General features: G+C 37.5%; 1 protein-coding gene across 1 annotated transcript; it reads right to left on the reverse strand.

The window, feature by feature from the left end:
• Nucleotides 1–2,289: 2,289 nt before the first annotated feature.
• On the reverse strand, nucleotides 2,290–6,261 carry SMIM28 (small integral membrane protein 28). The gene is given in 3 exon segments (XM_065889237.1): nucleotides 2,290–2,312; nucleotides 2,315–2,636; nucleotides 6,151–6,261. Coding segments are annotated over 3 exon segments (456 nt in total).
• Between the last annotated feature and the right edge of the window lie 12,886 nt (nucleotides 6,262–19,147).

Genomic DNA, 19,147 nt, shown 5'->3' on the forward strand with positions numbered 1-19,147 from the left:
GAGATCACCATAATTATCATGATGCAGCCCTGTCATCGGGCGGGATCTGGTCTGCCTCTCACAGGGGGTTCCAGGATCCCAGAACCAAATCAGGGTTCTGCTAGCAAGGGAAGAGGAAGAAATGGCAGTTGAGAAAGACTCAACAGAGTCTCCCAAGAGAACTAGATTCTTAGGATTAAAAAAAGAAGGCTGTCTGCTGAGCTTTTCATTTCCATTTGTTTATTTACTTCCCTTAAAGACCATTAGAGAATTGTTCAGTACAATTTTCCTGAAAGAAACATTATTGGTTTTTTTCACTCAAATAGATTATATTTTGCTTCAGCCCTCAAAGAAATTATTTCTATCAGATTATGTTTGAAAAGTAATGCATCCTACTTTATTTTTCTAAAACTGTACCATATCTAGCACAAAAATGTTCATGTCAAAAAAGCTTTAAAGGGGCTTCCCTGGTGGCGCAGTGGTTGAGAGTTCGCCTGCCGATGCAGGGAACACGGGTTCGTGCCCCGGTCCGGGAAGATCCCACATGCCGCGGAGCGGCTGGGCCCGTGAGCCATGGCCGCTGAGCCTGCGCGTCCGGAGCCTGTGCTCCGCAACGGGAGAGGCCACAACAGTGAGAGGCCCGCGGACCGGGAAAAAAAACAAAAAAAAGCTTTAAAGAGTCATTTGTTGTTCATTTTGAACCATCAAAATGTTGTTTAGTTTTGTAGTTCATACTGTGAAAACACTAAAAATAGTTTCTCCCCCCCGAAATTACAGCAATGAGTACGAGTTTAAAAACCATGTGTGGTTCTTATCCTGATACCCACCCCTATGGGTATCCTGATACAGCCTCCAAGTGGTACATGACCCACCTCTACCTCCCCATTTGAAAATCATGGAGGGAGATTTGTATCCCATTCCAAACTCAGAGCTATGTCCATCCTGTTGTGAGTGCTGACCCCCAGTCAGGAGCAGGGACTGAAATTCCACATTTGCAATTTCTTGGGAGACCAGCTGGTACCGTGGAAGCTGCTCTGGCCCAGGATGGAGAGGCCAGGCTTCTGGTCCCAGCTCTGCCTCTTAGGTGGTATTTAACACTGGACAAGTTACTTAACCTCTCTGAACTCTAGTTTTCTGTTTTTGTTTTTTTTTGCGGTACGCGGGCCTCACTGTTGTGGCCTCTCCCGTTGCGGAGCACAGGCTCCGGACGCCGCAGGCTCAGCGGCCATGGCTCACGGGCCCAGCCGCTCCGCGGCATGTGCGATCTTCTCGGACAGGGGCACGAACCCGCGTCCCCTTCATCGGCAGGTGGACTCTCAACCAACCACTGCGCCAACAGGGAAGCCCTGAACTCCAGTTTTGACATCGGCAAGGCAAGAGTTTGAACTATGCGATGTATAAGATTCCTGTTAGAGCTTATCTGTGTTTCTCTTTACCATGGGATCCAAGATTTCGACTTTTCCCTTCCAATGTTAAACTGATTTCTATTCTTGTTCCTGCTGCTTGGTGAGGACACACACTGTCACTGTGTCCCCCAAGATAATGTGTCAGAGCAGCTACCCTTTGTTCTGCCACAGCACAGTCGGACAACCCACAGTATTCTAGTGTGAGACATTCGCATGTAACTAAGCCAAATCCTCTCATTCTAGGAAGCAAATCAGAAAGTAAGCAAGAGCCACACTACAAAGGAGAGAATTTTGGAGAGCTTTATTTTTTTTTAAACTAAAATGTTTGCAACTGTCCTTTATTATTAATATTGAAACATTTCACCATTATTTACTACTACAGCTCTAGAGGTGTTTTTCTCACCTTCTAGAACTCTCCATGCATCTTCACACAGAAGTGGAATGATGAGGCCCTGAAACACTTCTGTAGGAAGAAAAGTTTTATTTTGGTGGCAAAAGCAGTTATCTTTGGCTTATCAACATTTTTCTGTTTTTCTTTTCAGAGCTCCTTTCTATGTTCACTAGTAATTCTTTTTCTTTCTCCTTTTCCTTCCTATGTTCACTAGTAATTCTTTTCCTTCACATAGAACTTTCTTGTTTTTCTCAGGGCCGTTATATGTTATAAAAGAGCCCGGTCATCTTTAGAACGACCTGGGGAGACTTTTCCCTAAGGAACTTGAAAATGCATTAACAAGATGGACGTTTGTCAAGCTCCCCCCATCCCCATTCATCCAGGTGAATTGCAGCTTCTTAGGTCCAGAGGCCCTTGTCCCCCTGCTCAGGAGGGCTCAGTGAAGGGTGGAGAGCTGTTTTAATGGTTACAAGAGCGGTTTATAGTGGCACATCCAGTCCAGGTGAACCTGCTTTATACTGAAGGCCCGCATCCAGGGCCTCTCCTCCAGGGGCGTTCCTGGTGGCCTCTTCATAGGAGGGTGGTGAACACGAGAGAAGGGCTACCTCCCTGGGCAGTGGGGAGTAAGGGAAGGTCTGCTCGCTGCTCCAGGGTAAGCCCGGCAGGAAGTCGGTCACCTCTCCTGCAGGCGGGTGCTCTGGAAGGTTGAGGCTGGAAACCTGCCCCTGGGGCCGAGAGGCCTGGCAGTGGCGATGCAGGAAAAGCAGCAAAAAAGCCAGGAAGAGCAGGACGGTGGCTGGAAGAAGGATGCACAGGAAGGGCTCCACATCTTACTTGGTGGAACTTATCTTCTGGGTGCCCTGGAGTTAGGGAACGGAATTGAGTTAGAAGATGGGGAAAGAAGACCGCTGCATTTCTAAGGCTGATCTCTGTCTTCGTCTTGTATTCTCCTTATCATTTACTGACTCTAAAAATCACTCTAATCATTCATTTATGCCAATGAGCTTGAGCCTGCATGAAGTAAAGTGTACTTCCTTGATAAAGTATGAATTCAGAATGTCCAAAGTACACAAGGGTACCCTACAATATTTCCCCTGAAGTAAAAATTTTAGGATAAGTTTTAGTTGGCAGGTCCATCACTCATTCTTTGAATGAGAGCTCTTACTATTTATGTACTTATTTTGTTTAGAATTAGACCAATAACGTTTTATTGCCACAGAAGGATTATATGGAACTGACTTCTTTAATTCTGGAGTAAAATCTGCCGTTGGTATGTGCTCAGATCTCATGTAATCAACATTTGAAATCCGATTGGATAGCTGATGCTTATGATGATTGAGATTTTGAAATTTCCTCAATATGTTTTTGCAATATTTGTAAGATAAATATGGAAATTTGGAATTCTCTCAAGAAAAAGAATTGCAGATAAATTTATTTGGCTGTGTTGGGTCTTTGTTGCTGTGCGTGGGTCTTTGGTTGTGGTGAGTGGGGGGCTACTCTTCGCTGCGGTGCACGGGCTTCTCATTGCGGTGGCTTCTCTTGTTGTGGAGTACGGGGTCTAGGTGTGCGGGCTTCAGTAGTTGTGGCTCGCGGGCTCTAGAGCACAGCCTCAGTAGTTGTGGCACACGGGCTGAGTTGCTCCGCGGCATGTGGGATCTTTCCGGGCCAGGGCTCGAACCCGTGTCCCCTGCATTGGCAAGTGGATTCTTAACCACTGTGCCACCAGAGAAGCCCAAGAATTGCAGATAAATTCATTCTTAAGCAACCTAAAAGGTATTGATTTTTCACAATAATGATGGTTCTTGATGGAGCAAATAATAGGCATGAAATGATACTCCAACGGCAAGGTAGAAAAGCCATATGAAAAATTAAGTCCTGTTCCAAATTGCATACACATTGCTTTACACAAAGCTACTAAGAAATAATGAAGTATTAAAAAGCTTCTGTTCACTCACAACACATGTGAATGTTAGTATACACTACTACAGAGGAAAAGAAAACAGTGTAAAGCCTTATAATTGTGCATATTAAGATCTTTGTCTACTGATTTAAAATAAAACTTATAGTAATAAAACTATGAAAGCTGAGGTTTTTGCCTTGATTTTGGTGGAAAGAACAAATGTTTTGCTGGTCTTGACCTCTTAAGAGACTGACTTATCTAGTGTTGTTCGTATAATCTTTTATAATTCCTAAAGAATTTACAACTATGTTGTTAATTCTGACTCAAAATTAGATGGTTTATTTAATATTTACACTGCTAAATATTTTGTTTTCTCTAAGATATGAGTTAAGATATTTTAACTTAAAGTGCATACAATTAAAGGTTTTCTTGGGAAGCAGAACATCATCTTTGGGCTTTGACAGCTGTGGTCTTGAATTCCAATATGACCTTCTGATACCTGCGTGACCATGAACCATTCACTTGCCCCTTCTGTATCTACTTTTTCTTCTCTATGAAATGAGAATAAGAACATCTTTTTTGGAGGGTTGGCATGAGAATTTAATGCATCAATGAACTATGAATTCTTTCTGTTTTCTCACACATAATCTAGTTTATCAAAACTATTAACTAAAAATCTGTTGTGCTGTAACAAGGACTTTTATTATAAAAGCTATAAGAACTCAAATAAATTTACTACAGTTATTAAAAAATCAAGTTGGACTGAAAAAGCAATTTAAATATGTTTATTTTCTTCCACTAGATGAATCATTTAAAATGTTAAAGCTATTATCTCTTAATACTTAATCACTCTTCAACCTTGATAAACAAGAGCCATTTTGCATAACTGATTTTTCCTTCATTCTCCTTCAGTAACTGGATGATAATAGTTTCTAAACAGTTGTGGGCATCAAATTTTAAATACTCTATTTAAACTCTCTAACTTCAGTATGCATAGAATATGAAGATAGTTAATATTCTATTTAAAAGCTTTTCTGTAATAGACCCTCTTGCTTACCATTATGCTATTAATGCTATTAGTTGCAAAAATTTGTGAAAACAGAGATGCTACAGTCCCCTTCTGTAATTGGTACATCCATTGGTTATTTTGTCCAAATATTGAGTGGCACTGAAAGACTTATTTAATACCGCAGATTAGGACAATTTCTTAAGATAAAGAACTCTTCTTCCTTCCTAGTTAAGAGATCACAGAGCTATGAACGAATTTATGATGGTATCCTTAATTTGTTTATTTAATGATTCATGGTCTATTGGTTCAAATTGTTGTGGATTTTGTTAATGCAGAAAGGATGTCTTTTTTAACATCTTTATTGGAGTATAATTGCTTTACAATGGTGTGTTAGTTTCTGCTTTATAACAAAGTGAATCAGCTATACATATATCCCCATATCTCTTCCCTCTTGCGTCTTCCACCCTCCCTATCCCACCCCTCTAGGTGGTCACAAAGCACCAAGCTGATCTCCCTGTGCTATGCAGCTGCTTCCCACTAGCTATCTGTTTTACATTTGGTAGTGTATATATGTATATACCACTCTCTCACTTTGTCCCAGCTTACCCTTCCAGGATGTCTTGTTTTAGTCAAATATTCTAATTGTTTCACTACCCTCAATGTGGTTTTTTAACTTTTAATATTTCTCAAAGACTTTGCTGTTCAGGGAATACTTTGAAGAAATAACCAATAGAAAGTGTAACTGCTGCAGGATATATCATATATATGTGTATAACTTATTTCTGTTAAAAGTGGTTTTAGAGAATTTAAATACCAATCTCACCACTCGATTTTCCAGAAAACAAGAAAATAGGTTTGTTTCCCCCTTTCTGATGGGACAGTAGTATCACTCATTTCCCTGCTGATCGTAAAATTAATTCTGAGTTTTTAGGTTTCTACAAATATTTTTCCTTAATGATGCCTCAGATTGAGACTTCTTTGGGGATTTCCCAGGTAAAGCAAAACAGCTGCTGCATTTCTTAGTGAGAGGCAAAGCGTCCTTAGCCCTCTGCTGCCCTTCCTGAAGTAAGATCCTTCGCTTCTGCTAGTTCTTAGAAATAGCTGGAGAGCCAAAGGGAGTCTCTCTCTCTTTTTTTTTTTTTAATGTAGACTGAGCAAAGAACAAAGTTGTCATACCAAGGCATAAAAATTTGTTGACTTCTAGCTTCGCTGTTCTTTGATATATTTGATATACCAAGCGTTCTTAGAATATATTTGTGACAAGTTTTACTTGAGTTTATCATTGTCAGAAGATACCAACTTTCAAGGTAGTTCCTTAGACCAAGCCATTCAGTGAATTCATATTTTTGTCACACCTGTAATACAAAATGTTGCCACTAAGTTTTCCTAAAAATGTAGGCATTGTTGGTTTTAAAGCTAACAAAGATACTTTGGGGAAGAAAAGGCATAAGTCATAGGTACAAACCTGCAGGTGGGTTTCCGGAAGAGGTAGGCTCGGTTCACTGGTTAACCACTCGTATGTCCCCCTGCCAGCGTGGCCAAACTTCTTCCAGCTGCTGCCCATCAGTTCCCGCATGTTTTCACCCGACTGATGTGCCAGTCACCCTTCCCCCTCGCTGCCCAGATTTCAACAATACTGCTGCTTCTTGGCCTGCATCCAGCTTGGATGAATTCGGCTGATGGCTGTTGGGAAATTTGTTCTGAGTGTCAACAGGGAAAAGAAACCAACCAGAGAGACCTCTCAGGACTATATTTAAATTCAGTGCCTCTGGGTTTGCTTTTGTGGCCTTTATCACTGTAAGGATCGGAGTCAGATATCGGATATGGAATAGATTTCAGACAGAGGAGTTCTTCGCATTCGTGTTACTATAGTGTCGCAAATGGTCTCAGCGAATAAAGAGCTGTTTGTATTTAGATGTAAATACGACCCTCTCCCTTCCCTTACCATATCCCTCTCCAGACATATAGCTGAGCAAGAACTATCCAAGCTGAACTTCCTGTAATTATTTCTGGATTCTGTGGTACAGAGAGAAGGAGTATTTGGTAGTGAAGCAAGACTCATTAATATCATTTTTGTGAATTATTTAGATGAAAGACACTAAATGATAAAATTGTACACAAGCCAGAGAGACGATAGCTCCGACTGTTTGGATGGAATGTTTGCTGTTTTCATAGTCTTAGTTCTGATTACGTTGTGAACTTTATAAAATTATTTATATCAAGCAATAAGAAACTTTCAGTTTACACATTCACTGAGGTAACTTCGGGATGTTTAATTCTACTGGACATTTAAGACATGACAGTTGGATCCTTTCTTTTAGTAGAGTAAACTTTAGCTTCAAATATTTACTCAAAATGTTACAGCTCAGAATTGCAACTACCCACGTTTTTATCCAGGCATCCTTTTCATTCAAGTGATTGTTATTATTGTTAAGTGGGATTCTTTTCTCTTAATTAGGATTCTCAATCTTTGGCCCATGGTGGTCTGTGGATAGGTTTTGGGGAGGGTGGTGAACTCTCTAAACTTTTAGGTACATCTAATTTTCGTGGGAGGATCCGTAGTTTTCATTACCTTTTCAAAGACAGCTGCCCTCCCCAATACACTTTGGCACTTTGTCAAACTTATTTGTGATAAAAAAATTTTCACTGAGTGTCCCAGTGTCTCAGTCAGTATCCTAGTGTGGAACACCCTTGTCATTTCATCCTTTCCTTTCTTCACGTGGAATGAGTTGATTTTGTGCTTTCGGTTAACATGTTGCTTTGTTCCATGGATGTGTTCCTATTTTAAGTCAATCCTGTATCCCCACTTTGAAACATCAGGAGCACCTGGAGACCAGTGCACTATTTTGCTTTTTTGCATGTCAGTGGTTTTGCCAATACTATGCCCTCAACTCCTTCTCCATCTTTTTTTTTTAAAATTATTTATTTATCTTTGGCTGCATTGGGTCTTCGTTGCTGCACACAGGCTTTCTCTCTTTGTGGTGAGCGGGGGCTACTCTGTTGCGGTGCCCGGGCTTCTCATTGTCGTGGCTTCTCTTGTTGCAGAGCAAAGGCTCTAGGCGCGTGAGCTTCAGTAGTTGTGGCACGTGGGCTCAGTAGTTGTGGCTCGCGGGCTCTAGAGCACAGGCTCAGTAGTTGTGGCACACGGACTTAGCTGCTCTGCGGTATGTTGGATTTTCCTGGACCAGGGCTCGAACCCATGTCTCCTGCATTGGCAGGCGGATTCTTAACCACTGTGCCACCAGGGAAGCCCCTCCTTTTCCATCTTATCTACTTATTTACTTTCCTTCCTTGAGAAGCAAATAAGCAAGTTGGAAATATGGATCAAAAGCATTAAATGTGAATCTGTAACGTTGACCCTCCTCCAGCATTGAATGAATCAGAAAAAAATTACTGCTTTTATGGATACATTTTTGGGGGGACCAAGAAAAAGAAACATTACATAAATAACATGTAATACATCAGAAGGTGATAGATGCTGTGGAGACAAAGCAGAGAAGGAGCAGAGTAAATGCTGAAAGAGGGAGGCATTTTTAAAGTGGGAAGTCAATTAGGATCTCACAGGGAAAGTGATATTTGTGTAAAAAGCTGAAGGATTCAAGGGACTGACCCATGAAGGTATCAGAAGGAAGAGCACTGCAGACAAAGGGAATAGCCAGTGCAAAGGCCCTGAGGCAGTCATGTGCCTGATAAGTTCTCAGAATGGCTAGTAGGTCAGGGGGGCTGGAGCAGTGAGCCAGGAAAAAAGTAGAAGACAGAAGACAAGGTCGGGGAGGATACATGGATGGGAGGTGGTCGGGTAGCACGGAGTGCAGGATTTATAGAGCATTGTAGGAATTTGGCTTTTATTCTGAGTCAAATGATGAAGCAGAGGAGTGACAAGATCTGACTTCATTTTAAAAGAATCACTTGGTCCTCTGCATTGGAAATAGTTACAGGGATTAAGGGCAAAAGTAGAGAGACCAGTTGGAGCTCTTTAAATCAGGGTAGAAATAACGGACCAGACTAGCTGAAGTGGAGGTGGTGAGGTTCTAGATATATTTTAGACTTAGAGTCAATAAGATTTCATGAACTAAAGGTGGTGTAAGATTGAAAAACGATCAAGGAGGAAGGAGGATTCTGTTTTAGACTTGAGTAATAAGAAGGATGACCATTGAAGGGGAAAGACTGGATGGGGCAGATTGTTTTGTTTTTTAGGCAAGATGAGTAAAGATCAGGAGTTGAGTTTTGGGCATGGTAAGTTTGCAATGTGTGTGAGTTTGTGTATTTGACTTTGGAGTTTAGGAGTGAGAACTAGACCACAGATAACAGCTGGAATTCATTGGCAGGGAGATAGTATTTAAAACTATGAGACGTAATGAGATCACCAAGAGAATGAGGGTCAGTAGGATAGGGGGACAGAGTGAGTGGCCAGTGAGGGAGAAGAGAAACCAAGAACGTGTGGTGTCCTGGATCTAAGGGAAGAAAAAGTTTCTATAAGGAGGGAATGATTATCTATCTCAGAAGCCACTGTGTGATCAAGTAAGATGATGAATGAGATTTACTCTGGGATTTAACAAAATGGAGGGAAGGAGTGTCATTGGTTGTTTGGATAAGAGCAGTTTTGGTGGAGTGGTTGGGGAAAAGCCTGATTGGAATGGTTATGAGAGAGAAAAAAGAAGAATTGGATGTGGTGAATATCAACAACTCTTGAGTTATGTTGCTTGAAAGGGGATCAAAGAAATGATCCAGTAGTTGGACAGAGAAGTAAGATCAAGAGGGTTACACAGTAAAACAGAGCAAGTTAATAGATTATAGAGAAAAGAACATATCAGTATATGTCAGCAATTCCACTTCTAGGAATTTTTCCTAAAGAAAGAATTTGATGACTACTCAAAGATATATCTACTGTTGAAAAATGTTTTAACAAATCTTAGATGTCTATAGTAACAAACAACTAGAAATTTTTTAAATTCTACAAAATGATAATTGGTTAATAAATTAAGGTAAACACATCTTATCACCCGAAACTAAATACCAGAAAGATGTAAACATGCTTACCATGCATTAAGAGAAACTTGTCAGAAAACTGCATGTTTATTATAAATTTCCATGTCTCTGCTTATAGAAAAAAGTCAGTGTTAACAGTGGTAATTTTTCTAATTAGTGGGATTGCGTTGTTTCTTATGGGACTAGGGGTCTTCTTTTTGCTGACCCACACTTTGTAATTGTTCATGAATGTGTTATACAAGCAAGACAAAATAGTTTCAAGATCTGTCCATCTTTGGAGGCCCACGTGAAAGCCACCCTGTTGTAATATCCTGCAATCAATCGCCTGCCCTCCACCTGAATTAGGAATGAATTACAATGTTCTCTGAATTCCCACAGTTATTCCAATAATATAACACTTATTTAAGTCAGCTTTGTATTTCAAAAACAAGTTAGGAAATTGTTAGTTGACTCAGAAAGGGGCTCACTGAAGAGCTGTATAAAATAATGTTCTCTGGTATGACTTCAATTTATTGGGATATGCTTAGCCAAGAGAGCCAATAGCTGAATTTACTATAACTGCTTACAGAAATGCTGTAGTATTTAACTCTAGAAAGTTATACCTGTGTGGATTTTAGCAATCAAAGTGGTTTTTTTTTTTTAGGCCTCCATAGTAGATGATCTTTTTCTTTTCTTTTTTTCTCCACACTAAAAGGCAGAACACTTCCTGTTATTTCAGTAGGCTTTTAGCTAAGATTTTTCTGTTTAGGACTTTTATAGCTTGATTTTAATTATAAACGCTGACACAATTAGTCTGAAAGTTTGATTAGCTATTTCTAAAACTTCTCTAAGTATTTTAGAACTGAGAGAAGAGTTTTTCCATGCTCTACTTAATTCTTTTCCTTCTCCCTCTCTCTCTTTTGAAATTGACTTGTCTTCACCCATTTGGTCTATTCTTTCTTAATTCCCTTGAACTCAACATTATAAATTTTCCATTTTTATTTTCAGGAACTACCAAAACTTCTTGGTTTTCTCCTGATTTGTGGAACTTAAGGGAGTTTGACTTTGTTGTGTTACACATTTCATCTTCTGGGTCAGTAATGGAGAAAAAGTCCTTGAAAACTCAAGGTCAGGGAAGATTGAATTAAGCGAAAGATGCCTGTAAAATGGTAGGGTTTTTTTTTTTTTTACATTTAATTTCTAAGCTAGTAAATACATTTGAATTTTAGCCACTGGTCACTGCACTTTCTCAAGATGCTATTATAAGAATTAAATAAACATATTGGATTAGGATGACTGAAAAACGAATCAGCAGATGGCAGGCAGTACTGTGACGAATCACTGCCTGCATCAGAGCCGGTGGAGCCCCAGGGATTCACCTAAGGGTCAGCAGATCTGGCCTTGGTTTTTGTTCAACTTTGGCCCTGATAATCTGGAAGGAAAGACATAAACAGTTTGACTAAATCCACCAACAATATGGACTGAAAAAAGAAGCTACCCCAGAATGATAAACCAACAAGTATGACAATAAAAAAAGAAATTATTGATATGAAGTTTACTTTGGAAGAATATGAGCACTTACGGAAAGGGAGGGTTGAACAGAAGATTTAAAAAAAAACTTTTTATGAGGGAATAATATAAAACAGAACACAAAGATCTTCTGTGTTCAGTTTGATTAATTTTGACAGTTTTATTCACTCCTATAATCACTGCCTAAAACAAGATATAAAACATTTCCATTACCCCAGAAATTTCCCTCCTTCTGCAGTCAACTATTTTAAAATTTCTATCTACAATGGAAGAGTATTTTTTTAAATCTCAATTCTTCAGAAAAATCAGGGAGCAGGATATGAAATGTATAAGCTTACTGTGTTCTCTGGTTATGAACTTGAGTATTTTCAAACATTTGGCCTTTGGTTTTCTATACTTGGAATCACGGAAAATCTAAGCATATTTAAAATAGAAAATGATCACAAATGTATGGAAATCAAATTGATGAATTTAAAACAGGAACTAGTAGGTAGATATATTTAGATTAAAATTTCTCATGTAATTTATGTGTAGTATTTTTATTCATATATATGACAGGGAGTGGGTTAGACAGGGTGGAAAAACCTCATTTATTTGATACTTAAATTGTCATATATTATCATATTATATATTTTTCTTATAATAACTCTTGTTATAAGAATTTTTCCTAATTTTGCAGATTAGGAAGTTAATTTGAATTAAGCAAACTTGGGGAAAAAATTTCCAAGGTTTTCCAAGATGATACAATTCCATGAGCCAGGTCTGGATATATCTAATGCCTCACTGTCTGTGAAGCAAAGGAAGTTTATATGACAAAGAAGGCCGTTCCTCTTTTAACAGGTGTAGCGGCTTTATATTTGGTGTACAATCCTAGAGATGGCAAATGTGGTATGACCATAAATACGAGCCTCATAGAAAAAATTAGAACTCCTATTCTTTCTTTAGCATCAGTTATTTTTTGACGCCTCCCTGTTTTGACACCTCCCTGATTTGCCTCTATCACCAGGCACAATCAACTACCACCTCCTCTGGACTACTTCTGTGCCATGTACATGCTTTCATTAGTTCACATGCTATATTTTGTGTTGAAATTGTGTGACTGTCTTTCTTTACTTCACTGGTAGAAGACAAAGAATTATCTTTTAAGTTACATTCTCCTAAAGCTCAGTCGAGGCCTGACATCTCATACGCACGTGAATGCTTTGGAAAGAATGAAGTGCTGGTGTCTCATTTTATGTGTGATCTATATTACTCTTTGGAATTCTGTCAGGAAGAAGACCTCACCAGAGAGAGGCTCTTAGTGGACTGCATGCACCTGCAGTATGTGACGGGACCCTGGGGGTTGTCCTGTCAGCTGCTGAAACTACGTCTAGCCTCTGGGCCAGTGCCTTCCTCTGTGGTCTCTGCTTATTCAAACTCAGCTGTTGCTGGAACTTAATCAGTGGGCCTACGCACTGTCCTGCCATTTACTTGAGCTTGTCAGAATCCCCCCAAAGATGTTGCTAATAAAATAAGTTTAAGCAGTTGTCACTTAAAATATCCAAAAATGTTCTCAGGAGAATTTTAATCTGAATAGGGAATTTAGCAAGTAGTTTGGAATAGAACAAATACCATAACTGGCGTATGTTAGGTCGAGTACAGTTTATGAATAAGCAGGAGCTAATCTTAGACATAGAAAAGAAGGATTAGAACATTCATAACTCTGATTTAAGTACATATTTTGAAGTCCTTTTTTACATTAAACTCTTCTCATCAGTTTAGAAATATTATCATGAAAATGCTTGATGGATTTGACTTCACGATTCAAAATCAAAGAGAAATGAATTCCAAATACATCTTGACTATGTGCAGCCTGATAATTGACACAAAATTTCTTCCTTCAACAAACATTTCAACATGTTTGAAATAGTTATATTATTAAAGTCACATCGTATAGGTTCCTGATATTCTTTCCCCTATAGACATCAGTCAATAATTATGTGAGTTTGTCCAAATAAGAAAAAAAGCTAAACACCCCGTCCATGCCCTTGCAAACACACACACTTATGCTAACAGAATAAAATCTTTGTTGGATTTGTGATTACAGGCAGAATTATGGAACTTCCATTCTATAAAAATTAGGTGGAGGGACCTTTTGGATTGTTGTCTAAAATGTTGTCCTGTTTATTCTAAATAATATTATATAGAAAGATTTAAGCAATTTGAGGATGTATTTTCTTTTGGCAATAAATTAATCAGGTGTCAAGCTAACCAGAAATGAGAAGCTTCTGTTTACGTAGGCCACAATTGCCTGCTCCAAGGCATTTACCTCTACTTTTTTTCTTTTACTCTAGTTTATCACAATTAATTTTAATCTATCTGTTCTTTATAATCAAAATATAAGCACAAATAATGCATTGAGAGACTCATTCTCAATCAAAATATAAACATAGGGAAATAATCAAAGCAGTAATTTTCACTAGAATCTCTTTAATATCAGAAATGGATGTAAATGACACTTAACCTGTTACCTTTGCATGGCCAGCGTACTATTCCACTTAGAGTTCTAATAAGGCAACAATTTCCCAGGAGAGCTTATACATGACCCAATTACATTTCATTTCCTGATCATGCTCTCTCTTTTGAGATTTTAGCCAAGAGGAAAAATAAAAGTTTAAAGGATAACAAAGGATATAAAGGATTCAAAATCTAGGTAATCAGTTTTTGAATAACAATTGAAAACTCATTCTCTTTTTGGAATTTTATGAGAAATTATAGGATCTGAAACAACATAAATGCCCATATACAGGAGAATGTTTGAATAAACTGTGATGTGTCCCTACAAAAGCACACTCTGCAGCTGTAGAAAAGAATAAGGAGCATCTCTATGGATGGAGGAATGAGAACATGGCAATAGGGATAAGAGGGAGCAATACTTCTCTGATTATACCTTTTTGTATCTCTCTGACTCTTAGAATCTTGGCAATGTCTCACATATTCAGAAATTTTTATTTTTCTCTAAGTTGACCGATTTTATGTTTTCAAATTTATTGTCATCATTGGTATTATTTAAAAATCACACCTGTGTCTATGGTTAAGTTCTTTTTTTTCATCCCCAGTTTTATTTGTGCCTTGTAATATTTTTCATCTTTGAACAAGATTATACAGATTTGTCAATTTTATTAATCTTTTCTAAAGACAATATTGGGCTTCTTGAGTCTATCTTTTCTATTTTATTAATTTCCACTCTAAAATGTTTTTTTCTACCTTCTTTTAATTTATTTTGCTGCTCTGATTATTCTAAATTTCTTGATGAATGCTTAACTCTGGAAAATTTTAGTCTTTTTTCCTAATATGAGGATTTTAGGGCTATAAATAACCCTCTAAGTATTGCTTTAGCTGCACCCACCAAGTTTTTATATGTATAACTTTCATTATTTAGTTCTGAGTATTTATAGATTTCAAATTTTTTTGTTTGACCTAAGACTTATTTAGATATGCATTTAATTCCTACCTGTCAGGATTGTTCATTTACACTTGTTTTTGATTTATAAGCTTGATTGTTTTCAGAGAACATATTTGTATGAAACCAGTTCTTTAAAATTTTATAGCACAATAAAAATGTTGGTTTTTCTTAAGTGTTCCATGTGTGGTTGAAAACCATGACTGTTCTCTAAGTGTTGACTTTAAGGTTCTGAATATTTTAATCAGATCTTAATCATTTTTTTCAAATAATACAAAGAACTTGGATCACCTTAGCCCTAGCCCCACCCCCAACTTGAATGATATTATAGTTCTGTTTGTTTTTTTTTTAATTTATTAATTTTGGGGGGGTGGATAGTTTTAGGCTTACAGAAAATACTGAGCAAAATGTACAGAGTTCCCATATTCCTTTTTACCCCACCCCCAATTAACCATATTTAACACGTTACGTTAGTGAGGTAGATTTGTTATAATCAATGAACCAATATTAATGCATTATTATTAGTTAAAGTTCATAGTTTAATATTAGGGTTCATTCTGTTGTACTACGGGTCTTGACAAATGTATAATAACATGTATTCATCATTATAGTACCATATAAAATAATAGTTTCACTGCCTTAAAAATCCCCTGCCATTCACCTATTTATTACTTCCCTCCTCCCCACAAATCCTTGATCTTTTTACTCTTCATAGTTTTGCCTCTTCCAGAATGTCATACAGTTGGAATCATACAGTGTGTGGCCTTTTCAGATTGCTTTCTTTCACTTAGCAACATGCAGTTAAGTTTCCTCCGTGTCTTCTCATGGCTCCATAGCTCATTTCAATTCTGGGTGTTTTTTTGTTTGGTTGGTTTTTTTGAGTCCGAAAATAAGACACTCTCGTTTTAGGTAATTCTTGTTTAGATTTACCTACATATTTACAAATTTCTTGGCTTACTATCCTTCTTGCATCAAATTTTCCTTTAGCAATCGTTATTCATCTTAGTTTCATGAAGGAATAAAAGCACTCTTAAAAACACAAAATACATTTATTTTACTCTCATTGTTGAGATAGCTTTTCTGAGCAAATATTTCCAGATTGACAGATATTTTTATCAGCATTTTGAAGATGATATGCTGCTGTCTTCAATATCTGTTGTTGAAGAGTTAGTTATAACTGTAATGTCTATACCCTTGTAACTAACTGATCTAGCTTTTCTACCTGGCTGCATTTAAAGAGTTTCTTTTTGGTCTTTAATATCATTGTGAAATTAAAGGGGAAGATAACATTTTATTTAAATCTTATAAGTTGTGTTTTATACATCTGTGGGTCCTTGTCTTTCATTAGCTGTTGGAAAATTTCGAATTACTATCCTATTCCCTTTCTTTCATTCCCTTTGAGTTTGTTACTAAATGTATTTGACCTTTTTATGCTGTCCTCAGTGTCTCTTCTCTTTTCATGTTGCATGTCTTCAAATCTGTGCCGTGTTTTGCATTTATCAACTGATTAGTAATTCCTCCACCAAGTCTAATCAGCTGCGAAACACATTCATTCTTGAGTTTTACATTTTAACAATAATTTTCATTTCTAGGTGCTTTAGGGTTTTTTCCCCTCAAAATTGGTTGGCAAATTTTCATAGTCTATTCCTAGAATCCTTTATTTTTTTGTAACCTATTATTTATTTCTTTAAATATTTCTTAAAACTTCATTTCTTTATCTCATCATTTAAATGTCTATGTCCTTTAAGGTTAAAGTCTGTTTATTTTTGCTTAATCTCTCTCAGGAGACTGAGAATGGATTTTTCCCTGTGTGTTTGGTAACTTTTAAAATTGTGAGCTCATATTTGGTTGAACCTGATCTATGGGAATCCGGAGATACTAAATTGAAGATGCTTTCCCTAGAGACGATTTGCATTTAGTACTGATGGGGCCAACACCACCCTGGGATAACACTTTAGCCACACTTAAGGATTCAGGATTTAAAATGGGAGTTGCAGGTTCAGCTTTTGTCCACCTTGTTGGAAGCCCCAGGTTCAGTCTTTTAATTCCATGGTGATAGAGGCAAGTCTACCTTGCTGCTCTTTTCTCTGGTTTCAGCTTCACCTCACCCTGCCTGTCAGATTCTTGAGTATCCTTCTGTGCATTGCTATAGGATAGAGAATTTCTTTTCTAAAATTCTTTAAAAAAATTTTTATTGAAGTATAGTTGATTTAAAATGTTAATTTCTGCTGTACATCAGAGTGACTCAGTTTTACACATATATACATTCATTTTAAAATATTTTTTCCATTATGGTTTATCACAGGAAATTGAATATAGTTCCCTGTGCTATACATTAGGACCTTGTTGTTTATTCATTTTATATGTAACAGTCTGCATCTACTAACCCCAAATTCCCAGTCCATTCCTCTCCCACCCCCCCTTCCCCTTGGCAACCACAAGTCTTTTCTCTATATCTGTGAGTCTGAGTCTCTTTCTGTTTTGTAGATAGGTTCATTTGTGCCATATTTTATATTCCACATATAAGTGATATCATATGGTATTTCTCTTTTTCTGACTTCACTTAGTATGAAAATATCTAGGTCCATCCATATTGCCGCAAATGGCATTTTTTCTTTTTTTATGGCTGAGTAGTATTCCATTGTATATTTTATCCATTCATCTGTTGATGGACATTTAGGTTGTTTCCATGTCTTGGCTATTTTGAATAGTGCTGCTATGAACATAGAGGTGCATGTATCTTTTTGAAATACAGTTTTGTCTGGATATATGCCTGGAGTGGGATTGCTGGATCGTATGTTAATTCTATTTTTAGTTTTCTGAGGACCCTCCATACTGTTCTCTATAGTGGCTGCACCAACTTACATTCCCACAAACAGTGTAGGAGGGTTCTGTTTTCTCCACACCCTCTCCGTCATTTGTTATTTGTAGACTTTTTAATGATGGCTATTCTGACTGGCATGAGGTGGTACCTCATTGTAGCTTTGATTTGCATTTCTCTAATCATTAACAATGTTGAACATCTTTTCATGTGCCTATTGGCCATCTGTATGTCTTCTTTGGAGAAATGACTATTTAGGTCTTCTGCCCATTTTTGGATTGGGTTGTTTGTTTTTTTGTTGTTGAGGATAGAGCATTTTTTAATATTATTTGATCATGGAGGTTTTTTTTGGGGGGGTGGGGGGACTTATTTTCAGATCTAGTTTTCCAATGAACATTCCTTGAGCAATGCTGTTCTAGTTCACCACCTTCATTTTATAGGTGAGGAAACTGAAGCTATGTGACTCATCCAGTGTTTCACAAAGAATCGGCATTAGAACCAGGGGAAAATTCTTTATGTCATAAAACTAGTGTGCTTTCTAACCCTGAAAAATTCCATAAGTAGAATGTATGTGACATGTCTCACCATTAGACATGTTTCTAAGAATGACTGTCTTGGGGTAGATATTTGTTAAAATATATAAGTAAAACCTTAGATTTTTTTGGAGAGAGGATTTTTTGGGGGGAGGGGTGTGATGTTATGATAAGTATTGTGCTTGGTTGGAGAATACGCTGTGTAGTTTCCCAATAATTAGGCTAGGTGATTTAGAAAGATATTTATATACTCTAGGGTACTGCTGTTGAAATACAGAGGGGCAAGGCATTAATAAGTAAGTTCATGGCCCAGTTTATCCAGATGAAAGCCTTTGAATTGAAATGTGCATTATTTAACAGTCCTGTTCTTTGATATACAATTGGGATACTGGTGATTTGATTTTGGGACATCAGATTTGAAATGCCATCTTTAATCTGTATTCCCATTTTAAGTCTCATGCCTTAAAAATAGTATTTGTAACTAAAAAGTTTGCTGAATCTTATATTTCAATTTCTTACCATTATATATTTTCTTATACTTTACACGTATTTTTAATATCCCTACTGGTAGTTCTCCCTGCAAATAGGTATTAGTTACCATTGTTATAAGAAGCAGTTAGTACTGAATTGAAATTTGAAACTCTTTGTCCGTCACTGACTGAATTATAGAATACTGGAGTTTGAAGGATTCTTAGGTGGTGGAGTCTAAGTTCAGGGCCTCAGATTCAGAATTAACCACCAAGCAAATGGTATAGATCTTTTACTACTTGGCAATATTTTTGTCATTTATTGAGCAAGCATTTGGGTATCTATTAAATTCTAGGCATTATGATGTGTACATATAAAACAGTCCCTGCCCAAAGAAACTTGTAACTGTGTGTAAGACAGACAAGCAAATGAACATTTAGAGGTCAATGTGAAGCATTTGGGCATCTGTACACCCAAAGAGCAATTGGAAACCTTGAAGAGGGCAGCTAAACCTAATAGGGATGTGAGGACCGGTCTTCTGGGATAAATACACAATTAACTCTTTTCTTGCTCCTTCCAAACATTCACCACTCTCTTTAAACCCTATGCCAACCTCCCCTCTTTTCTCCTGGGCTCATTTTTTTCTCTCTGAAATAAGTATTAAGCAAGACTCTGTCCATTCTCACTTTCGTTAACTTTC

Source organism: Phocoena phocoena, chromosome 12, assembly GCF_963924675.1.
Source record: "Phocoena phocoena chromosome 12, mPhoPho1.1, whole genome shotgun sequence".
Taxonomy (NCBI): Eukaryota; Metazoa; Chordata; class Mammalia; order Artiodactyla; family Phocoenidae; genus Phocoena; species Phocoena phocoena.